This window comes from Silene latifolia, chromosome 3, assembly GCF_048544455.1.
Source record: "Silene latifolia isolate original U9 population chromosome 3, ASM4854445v1, whole genome shotgun sequence".
Lineage (NCBI taxonomy): Eukaryota > Viridiplantae > Streptophyta > Magnoliopsida > Caryophyllales > Caryophyllaceae > Silene > Silene latifolia.
Window position 1 is genome coordinate 87,183,121 of NC_133528.1, and position 11,335 is coordinate 87,194,455.

Genomic DNA, 11,335 nt, shown 5'->3' on the forward strand with positions numbered 1-11,335 from the left:
AACCTAATCAAAGATAAACTAACAGACCTAAACTAATGCAGTAGAGGAAGTCGGGATCGTATCCACAGGGAGACAATTAAGAAACAGAAATTAAGAAGTCTAAAAATAAGAGGAGAAATAGCTAGAATTATCAGTTCACCATGGTCTAACAACGGTCAAGGTAAGGGTCAAAGATCAGCATAAATACAGTTTGAAGGATAGTGAAAAGGTCCTTTCGGTCCGCTATTCGCCCTAGAATGCCTTTAATATGCTTTCGCTCTTATTAGGGTATTATATTGTCCGAAATAGGTCTCACTCTCTCCAATCTTTCGATCTAAGTTGAAGTTTACCCGATTAAATAACTAGTCGCATACATTCAACTTATTAAATAAAAATTAATTGCTACGATTAACAATTCAAACACGGTAAGTATTCCAGATCTAATAGTTTAATTAAGATCGTCTCAAAACCATGATTTCCTCAATCCTAGCAAGAGAAATTAGCTACGCATATTCATGATAAGGAAATAACAATAATCAACATGACAATGGAAATAAACATGACGAATAAATAGGAATAAAAATTAAACATAAACAATAAAGAACACGAGCAAAGGAAAAGAGATGCAAGGGAAAAAGAGATTTTAAGAAAGAATGAAGGTTAATTAATTATCGAATAAAGGAGAGAATTACAAAGTTTCAGATCCAGAAAATTGAGAGCAAAGCAGCGTACTAAGGTTTAACAGTAGAAGAGAGTTAACAGTATGAAAGACAACCTAATGTGTTTTTTGAGTACTCCTTAAATAACAAAAGGAGTAGATTATATTAATCAAGCAACTAATGGGCCGAAATTAACACTTAATCAACACGGCCTATTACTAAAAGCTGTTGATCGACAATCTAAAGCAGTCGATCAACTAATCAACAATACAACATATATGAATTTAGTTGATCGACTAATCAGCCTTGTCGATAGACTAAAACAGCAGTCTAGCAGCAGCACAAGTCCTCGCTCAGCTTTAGTCCACTTGTCTTCACGCTTCCCAAGATGGAAATTTCCAAGCTTTAACTTCACCAATATCCAAATTGAAATTCCGGGGATAGGTTTTGGCTTGTTTATACGCATCCGGGGTCCAATACCTACATGGAATATGAAATAAACCAAAGTAGTCGATTCACAGGAGAATAGTAGCTAAACGATGCTCAAAATGCATAGAAATGCGTACAAAAATGGTAGAATAAATGTGTAAATAAAGCACGCATCAAACCTCCCCAAACCAAACCCTTGCTTGTCCCCAAGCAAGCAAAGACTTAAGACAACGAACTAAACTAATGGAATGGTAAATAAGCTTAGAGCTAACTATGCTTCTACATGCCTAAACCCATTTAATGCAAACCCAACTAATACCAAAGTACAAAAGCAAGTGCAACCGAGTTAAATCAATGATAAAGTTACTGAACCGTTGACCTTGCAAGACTTGTATATATCGGACTCTCACGGGTCTCTCATCACTCAATTAAAGAACATGGTGAGTATTTTGTAAGATAGAAATGAAACCACTCACCTAACTACGACCTATAAGAACATGCACGCAATCTAACATGATAAGTATCTCTATCAACCGTACATACGCATTCAAACCAAACTGGGCCAAGACACATGCCGAGGACTTACATATGGCGTAAAGTGAGGTAATCAGGCGAAAAAGGGGCAAAATAGATTTTGGAAATGTGGAGGTAAATCCAAGCTAGCACGACCGTAACCAAAATAAACAGCTCATTCCGCTTTGTAAACCTAATTTTAAGAAATAAAAACAATGCTAATGTGGGACAAACTCACTAACATCATCACAACACGACTTCCCATAAAATATAAAGATCAACCTGGGAGCAGAAAACCGTTTCTTTTTCAACAATCAACCACTTTTTTTTCTGATTTTTTTTCTTATTTATAGCCGATTTTTTCTTTCTCATTTTTAAACCCTATTCTTTGACAATAAGAGAATACAAAAAGACAATCAAACATATACCCATACTTAACAACCAAACTAGCTTAACAAAGGTAAGCTAAATTTAGGATTGTAGTTAATAAACGGGTCAAAATAGGCCATTTTGGCTAGTGAAGTTCAAGGGTAAAAGACGGGAAAAGGGATTTTCTTTTCCACATGTTTCACCACCACAAACCGAATGCATATATGTACTAAAAGATAAATTTCATGCTTATGCAAATTGATGCTACATGTCTTATAAGGAGTACTACTCTCATCCTAGAATGAAACCGATCATGCATGTCATCGGTTTAATAAGGCTTTAATTCCTTAGAAATCTAAGTAGGTTGTCGATATTAAGTCAAGTATATTCGTTCAGTAAAGTTAATCAAAAAATCGTAGATTATGCAAATGCTTGTACACGATAGGTATGAGCAATGCAAGGCTTAGGCTAAAAATAAAAACATAGACGTGGTTTCTGTAATACCCGGATATTTTAGGACCCACAAAGGACCTCGGTACACGTGAGGGGACCCGCGTGTACTCGGAAGTAAATGATGACCGTACTCTAGACCAAGTGCAATTGTCACTAGACCGAGTGCAGTTGGCACTAGACCAAGTGCAGCAGGCACTAGACCAAGTAGAGGTGACACTCGACCAAGTAGAGGTGACACTCCACCAAGTAAAGGTGGCACTTGACCAAGTGGAGGTGGCACTCGACCGAGTGCCACCAACACTCAACCGAGTACCACCAACACTCAACCGAGTAGTACTTCACTCGACCGAGTGCCCTCTGGGCAACAACCCGTAGCTCCTATTTTGTGTCACTCGACCGAGTGGAGAGCCTCACTCGACCGAGTGAACCGGGCACACGACCGAGTGCCCTGTCGCTGTCACTAGATACGTGTGTAAGTCTTTTCCCTTTAACCCTCTTTTTGCAGATTTCCTCCCATTTTTTCACTCTTCACCTTATCCCTCTATCTCTCGAAAACTATACACTACACATTACCCACTAGATTTAGTTCATTCCTTTGAAGATTCACTCCTTAATTCTTGTTCTTGCTCATCCTTTGACACTTGTAAGTTTATATTCATCTTCTTCCTTTGTTCTTTAACTAGTAAACCCTAAACTTGCTAGTAGTTGTATGATGGGATTTTAATTAGGGATTGAATAATTAAGTGAAGTAATTAGAGAGTAATTTTTTTTTGTAAGAAAAGCAAGCCATTTTATTCATCCATATTGGGAATAATGGCCAATCTTACAAAGTAGAACCAATAATTAGCTAGCTCAAGCATTTAGATAACCTACTACCTCATCCTTATATTTTGGATGAGTTACATAGAGAAGCCGCACACTAAAAACATATTGTATATGTCTCAAAATGTAAGCAGTACAATGTTCCTCATCACGGAAAATTCGATTATTCCTTTCCTCCCAAAGGCAGTAGACAATAGCTGTTAGACTACTAGAGAACCATCTAGCTTTCCAGTGCCTTCTCTTCTGATTTCTGGCAATCCACTTGAGTTCTTTCCTCATATTTCCTGTTCTTTCCCTCATTCCCAACCACTGCAAACCCCAGTCCAGACTGTCCTTGCAAAAGTGCAATTGAAAAACAAGTGATTATATGATTCACTATCAGTTTTGCAAAGGATACATCTGTTTACAATACACTGTCCCTTCTGATTTAGCTTGTCGGCAGTTGCTAGCTTTCCCTGCATAGCCAGAACCATGATAAAACCATGCTTAGGTAAGACTGTTCTATTCCAAACCCCCCTAGCCCAGCTGATCTTGCTTGCTTTCTCTCTGAAATTTTCATACAGTAAACTGAGGTTTAGTTTTTCTGCCTGCACACTTCTAGTCAAAATTTGCTTTGCATTCTCTATACTGCCTGCTCTTGTAATCAGCTCATTCCTTACCATCAGAATGCTTCTCCAACCTTCTGAATGGTGAGGTTTGATGTCCATAGTCCAGAACCCAACAGTTTTGATATTGTACTTGTAATTCCAAGCAGACCACATACCGTCAGATTTGATTTCAATTGCCCATATCCATTTGCACATGATACATTTATTCCATGAAAGTATTTCTTTGATATTATAGCCTCCCTCCTGGTAAGGAGCATAACAAGATGCCCAGCTTTTCAAAACCATCTTTCTTTTACCCTCCTCTGAGTTCCATAAGAAATTCCTGTAGAACTTAGTTAATAATTTATGCACCCCTTTTGGAATTAGTAGAGTAGCACACCAATACTGTTCCAACCCAAATATGACTGTGTTGATCAGGTTTATACGGCCTGCATAAGATAATCTGTGGGTAGACTAATTGTTCAGAGCACTTTGAACCTTATTAAGCAAATCTACAAACATAGGCTTGTTTAATTTCCCCTCATTTAAAGGCACACCCAAATATCTGAAAGGAAAAGTCCCTTCCACATATCCAGTGTCCCTTAAGATAGAATCCCTAACACCATCACCAATACTTCCCATATAGATGTTAGTCCTGTCTGGATTAGCCCTCAAACCAGACATTTGAGCAAATAGATCCAAAGAGTCAGACACAGCTTTCACAGAAGGGGAGTCTCCTCTCACAAAGATCATCAAGTCATCTGCAAAGATGAGGTGATTGAGCCCCAATTAGCCACATTTTGGATGGTAAGTGACCTGATGTCTCCTGTGTATGCATCTGAAAATCCTGGATAGCAACTCCATACTCATAACAAAAATAAATGGTGAGAGAGGGTCACCCTGTCTCAGACCACTAGCTCCTTTAAAAAATCCAGTAGTAGAACCATTTATTTTGACACTAAACCAAGTTGATGTTATACATCCCATTAACCAACTCTTAAATTGAGGGGGAAAGTTGTAAACCTGCAACATCTTGCCTACAAAGTCCCATTGTAAAGAATCAAAAGCTTTTTTAATATTGACCTTTATCATGCATCTTGGGGAAATCCCTTTTTGTCCATAGCCCTTGATTAGAGACTGAGTAAGCATTATGTTCTCAAAGATACATCTCACTGCCACAAAAGCTCCTTATTCCTTACCCACTATGTTAGGCAAAAGAGGTTTAAGTCTTTCACACAAAATTTTACTAACAGTCTTGTAAAGGACTGTGCAGCATGCTAAAGGCATATAGTCCATTACAGAAGTAACCACTGGTTTCTTGGAAATTAGTGCCAAGAGAGTGGTATTGGCCTGCTTAGACATTGCCCCTGTTCTGAAGTTAGCCTGCACAGCAGCACATAACTCCCTCTTCACGTGGCTCCAGGATTTTTTTAAAAATTGAGAAGAAAAACCATCTTAGCCAGGACTCTTATTAGAAGCAATTGAGAACAGTGCCCTCTTAATATCCATATCCTCAACTGGTCTACAGAGGGAGTCCCAATCATTTTCCTGAATCCTAGGGCCCTCCAAAACTTCAGGTGGAAAATCAGCAGTAGTAGTTGTTGTTCCAAGCAACCACTGATAGTAATCCACAAAAGCATTGTTGACATCCTTCATTCCCTCCCTAAGAATGCCATCCTTATCTCTTATCTTTCCAATTATACTTTGATGTTTTCTAGTAGCTATTTTAACATAGAAATAGCTAGTAGATGCATCATTGTAGTTGATATCTTGAATCTTAGCCCTCTGAATGAGACTACTCCTTTCAGTTTTCCTCAACGTCCAATATTTCTCCAACAACTTTTTTTCCCGAGTGAGAAGGTTAATATCCAATGGGTTCAGTTGTACCTGTTTTTGACAGGTCTCCAAAATCTGCTTAGCCTGTTTAACCTTTGCAGCTAGTCCAGAATAATTTGCTTTGTGCAGTGCTATGAATTGATGCCTAACATTTTTAAGCTTAACAAACAGAATATATATATAGCATTGCCCTTAGTTGGAATCTCCTAAGCCTCAGATAGAAGAGTATCATAATCTTTATGTTCCTCCCAACAATTTAAGTAGCTGAACCTCCTCCTAATTTGATAGTTTTCTTTAATCTGGACCAATAAAGGTGAGTGGTCAGAGATCCCAGGATGCAAAACTGTCACCTGAGTATGAGGGAACTCCACCAACCAAGATGCATTGGTGAGTAGCCTATCAAGTTTAGACCACACTCTCGTATCCACATCTTGTTTATTAGTCCAAGTATGTTCACAGCCAAACCCCTGAGCGTCATCCAGATTACTGTCCAATAAACATTGGTTAAAAGCCATGATTTCAGTAAGGGAAGGTGGGTGTGGACCAATCCTTTCCTCCATAGCTCTTACAATATTGAAATCCCCTAAGACAATCCAATTAGTAACAATAGTAGCCAACTGCCTCAGCTCATCCCATAGCCTCTCCCTAGCAGCAGCATCATTGCTCCCATAGACAAAGGACACATTCAGCTCCCCTAGCAGCAAAATCATTGCTCCCAGATTACTAATTAGAGAGTAATTAGTATTATTAGTTGTTGTAGAATTCTTTGTGATAGTTATTATGTAATGTATGGAGGATGAGTCAGTTTTAGGAGATGGATCCTTGGTGGTTTCGAGTAGCTTATGGAGTATGCTAAAAGGTAGGTTAATCCTACTCGGTTTTTAATAAGTTTGGATGGTCATATGTGTCATTATTGTGTAGTCATTACATTACACCATGTTTGTTGATGATTTGGATGAGTCTCATGTGTATTGGTATTGCATTATAACATGGTGTTGGTTTGTTACGACTCGACGAGTCAGGACATTGAGGAATTGATGTTCATGTGGTATTTGGGGATTGTGTTTCATAATGAGTCGGTAAATGACATATTGTGTAGTGTCTTGCATTTATCGTGTTTGTGATGTATATTGGAGGATATGACGGTTTGTTATTGTTTGGTTGTTGTTGAGGAAACGGAAGGCGGTTGGGAGACCGTCTTCTGCTTGAGTCGCCTCTTGGAGCTTCCCACTCCAAGAGGGATGTGCACATTAATGACTTGAATACGGAGGGACTCGCGTGGTTTAGACACGACGTGTAATACCTCAGGTATTTGAGATGTTGGGTACTCTATCGAGTAGGGCTTACTCTGTCGAATAATGTCTTTGACGCGTTTTGGACAGTGTTCTGTTTCGTAGTTACTCGATCTAGTAAGGGCAATTTGATCGAGTAGCGGGTACTTGATCGAGTACGTTAGTAACTCGATCGAGTAAGTCGAGTTTTACTGTTTTTCGGTCGGGTTTGATAGTAAGGCGTGAAGAGGTATATTAAGTTATTTCGATAGTTTCCTTTTACTTTTTACTTTTATTCTCTAATCTTTTACAAAAGAAAACCAACAACGTTCTTCCTCTTCACTCTTTGCTATCAAATCAAGGCTAGGTTTGTCGGATTTTTGAGTTCATCGTACCTTTGTGATCGTCATCTTATGGGTAATGTTTCTATATTGTTTTTATGTCAAATAGTTTATGTTGTTTAAACCCTAATTGGGTGATTGGGGCTTTTGGGAGTATTATGTGATAGATTTGTGATTATGTGATTTTTATTATAGGAGGTGATTTCGTAGAGGAAGGTTTTTTATCTGCTGCGTTGATTGTTTGTGATCCCGTCTTAGGGGTTTCCCTAGTTGACTGTGTACATAATATAAGATGACATGATTATTGTTATCGTTAATTGGAATTAGCTTGTTTACATTGGTATTGTGGATTGGCTGAGTGGAGTCACTTGCGGGAGTGGCTTCACGCCCTTGATTCGCCCCTTGTGGTTCCCGTCACAAGGAGGATGTCCACATTAATGAACATGAGTTATTCGCTCTATGGTGTTGAGCAGGACTTAGGTGGTATGGCTGCGATCCCCACTGGCGGCGAGGAATATGACTTACGATGGGTATTATGGCAGGGATACACACTTTAGTGTGTAGTCAGATGATTGATGAGGACATGGAGTTGGAGGAATGTGATTATGTAATTGGATGTTGTTGATTTCTTATTTTGTTTATGCAGTAACTACTCCGTTTAAATGTTTTGAAAACTGTGGTGATCCATTCGGAGATAATGAGCAGTTGATTAGAAGGTATTTCTTTGGAGTATGCGCGGGATCTAGCTGGGATGGAGTCATCACATATCAGAGTCTTTAGCCTTCCGTTGTGTTTGGTTAAGACAATTTTACTTAGTTGGTTTGTAGTTTTGAGAACAGTTGTATTTCACTTTCAGTTTTGGTTTTGATGTACGCACATTAAACTTTATACTTAAAATACGTTTCTTGATGGTCTCTTTTGATTACTATACCTCGGGTAACCGAGATGGTAGCATCTCCATGTTCTAGGGTGGTCTTGGTAAGGCACCTTGGTGTATGGGGTGTTACAAAGTGGTATCAGAGCGACGATTTTGGAACATGTAACCAATGAACCTAATGAATGTAGAGAGTCAAATAAAAATGAACCTGGGTAGGACTTGTTATGAGCTAATACAAAGGCTTGGGAGACGTCCTAAAGTCGCGAACTCGCCGTACAACTTTGAACCGGTAATTATGGGGTGTCATGGGATCGCTACTTGTTTACTGTTGTTTCATATGCATATGTTGGATGAAGTGTGTGGTTGAATGGATGATTTGGGTGGAAAAAGGTGAATTAGATGCTGCATAAGAATATGAATTTATGTTGAAACATGTTTATGTGATGGAAGGTGAATTTATAATGTGGTTATATTAGTAACATGTGAATAGGGGATGTAATGTTGTGTATTTATGATTTTTTTCTTACGTAAAGTTATAAAGGCATGCGGGTAGTATAGTACATGAGCATGAGTCGATTGAGTGGGGGTAACTCGATCGAGTAGGTTGGACTCGATCGAGTAGGCTTGGCTCGATCGAGTGGGTATGTGTATGTTTTGTGTTAGTTCTGGACAGCTTCTGAAGTTGGGGTACTCGTGGTGGAAATCTATATCTCATTATTTCGACATATTCATATATGTTTCAATTTAATTTAGTCATAAAATTAATTTGGATCTTATGCATGCAAACATGAATAAAGATGAAGAAGAAATCGTCATTCTTACAATAGAAATTTTGGATTATTGGGCACAAATGAGTTCTCCTACTCACTTGTTCTTGAGCTCTCCTAATATGGATGAACAAAGATTCAAGGGTAGAATCTCTCCCAAAGATGAATACCCAAAGTAACCCCTTAAAAGATTAATGTTATTAATACTAGAACAATATTAATCTAAATAAAATTGACCCAAAATATTGAATTTGGTCTCTTATTTTCGGTTAAGAGAAGGGAGAAGAAGAAGTAATAATCTCTCTAAAAACTCTCTATTTTTAGATGTTATAAGAATGAATAATGCACTAATCTTTTGATGTAGTGTATTAGGTAAATTATAGAGAAAACCCTTTGGTCTTTTCTACAAGGAAAACCGGGTAGGGGGAGGGTAAAGGGGCCAATGCATGACCAAGGTGTTCTTCACAAGAGTAACTAGGTATGCATGGCTATTATTTAGGTAAATGATTATGCTTTCTACTTAAAAATTAATTAACACAATATTTAGCCTAAATCACCCTCCATTTTGGTCAACATAAGATAATATGGATTCCATTTTATCTTTGTCAATTTATCAATTTGTCACATGTCACAAGTCATGTAAAATTGTTATGCATTTTTAACATATTAAAAATCAACGTATTAATAAAAATACGTCATGTACAAAATCGACTTAGTAATTCATAATTACTTGTACCAAAATGATTTACCAATTATAAATCACAACATCTTGTATTTATAATAAATTATTCATTCAAATTCAATTGTTTAAAGTAAACAATAATTTCATCTAAGTAATAAAACAATTCGATCACTTAGACCGTATCTTATTTAATCAAATTATAATGAGATACGTAAATATTACTTCCAAAATCGTCCGTCAATTTTAAGTAATTTAATTAACCCGTATCGTCATACGATCAATTAAATAATCAATTAAGAGTGTTACCCTTTAGGTATGACCTAAGGGGATCAACTGATCACCACCGTCGCACGACAGTAATGTCAAACTCTAGTCACCAATCATTACCGATATGTGTGGACCGATTGTGATAGAAATATTACTTCCCAATTGTATTCTTAAAATGAGACTTAAACATGTGATCATCATGATCGACAGTTGTGATCGCATTATTGTCGGAGGACACATATTCCAACAACTCGATCGAGTGACTCCTAATCGATCTAGTGACTCCTACTCAATCGAGTATGTCGTTGTGCGGGTCATATTTGTTTTGAGCCATAGGCTATGTGCTTACGTTTATCTCCCTTTTATAGCTCAAAGATATGCCGCCAAAGAGATCAGCCGCGTATGCTAAGGTTTAAGAGATGAGCATTGAGGATATTGCCAAAATGCTTGAGCGCTAAAATGCGCTCACTGAGACCCTCAAGAAGATGGGGAAAGATAAGAAGGCTGGGGTAGACTTTGCTAAGATTAGCACTACTATATCTCGCTTCAACCCCACTAACTATGTGGGTATAGGTGCGCCGATTTTGCTCGACAACTGGCATCGTGAGATGGAAAATATCCTTGGGGTGGTGCATTGTCCAGAGGATTTTAAGATGGAACTAGCTGCATTCTACCTAAGGGATTCAACCGGAGAGTGGTGGGATAAGGTGAAACACAGTGCCTTGAACATGTATCTGAAGCAGAGTAAGACTGCAATTCCATGGTCCGAATTCAAGAAAGCTATGAGGAATGAGTTTGTTCTGGAGCATGTTCGCAGCAAGCTACGTGATGAGTTCGATTCTTTTAGGATGACCGGGGACATCATAGTGACAGAGTACTACCACAAGTTTAACGAGAAGTCAAAGTATGCTAAGGATATGGGGCTAAGTCCGGAGAACTTAGCACTTCGTTTTGAGAAAGGGTTAACTTACCAGATCATGGAGAACTTACCGGCGGGGACCTTACTGATGTTAAGGAGGTCTATGAGAGAGCTAGACGGACTGAGAGGTTGGTCGAAATGGCCAAGGAAACTAGGGAGAAAAGCTCGGAAAAGAGGAAGGCTGAGAGTGATGGAGGTGTCCAATCTGGTTACAAGCGTGGTAACCACAATCAGGCTGTAATACTCCGTATTTAATAATTATATAATAATAATATTTTATGGTATTTAGCGAGCTGGGCTTGAGACGGTATAATAAATATTAATGATTATAATAATAATAACAATACATTATACATGTATTATATACTCCCACCATATACATATACATATATATATATATATATATATATATATATATATATATATATATATATATACACTCTCTTATCCTCATCCACCTTATCCTTATCATTTCATTCATCATTTTCACCATACAAAATTATAGAGAATCTTAGAGAGAAAGAAGAGAGAAAATGAGAAGAGAAGGAGATCGTCCTTTGTCCC

At 38.0% G+C, this 11,335-nt stretch overlaps 2 protein-coding genes across 2 annotated transcripts; both read right to left on the bottom strand.

Annotated features, from left to right (window-relative positions):
- Positions 1-3,254: 3,254 nt before the first annotated feature.
- LOC141649309 (uncharacterized) lies at positions 3,255-5,173 on the bottom strand. The gene is made up of 5 exons (XM_074458003.1): positions 5,011-5,173; positions 4,678-4,848; positions 4,310-4,572; positions 3,632-4,216; positions 3,255-3,533 (listed from the first exon to the last, which is right to left on the bottom strand). The coding sequence occupies exons 1-5, from the start codon at positions 5,171-5,173 to the stop codon at positions 3,255-3,257; spliced, it is 1,461 nt and encodes a 486-aa protein (XP_074314104.1).
- A 93-nt stretch (positions 5,174-5,266) lies between these two features.
- Positions 5,267-6,357, bottom strand: LOC141649310 (uncharacterized). The gene is made up of 2 exons (XM_074458004.1): positions 5,918-6,357; positions 5,267-5,792 (listed from the first exon to the last, which is right to left on the bottom strand). The coding sequence occupies exons 1-2, from the start codon at positions 6,355-6,357 to the stop codon at positions 5,267-5,269; spliced, it is 966 nt and encodes a 321-aa protein (XP_074314105.1).
- Positions 6,358-11,335: the final 4,978 nt, after the last annotated feature.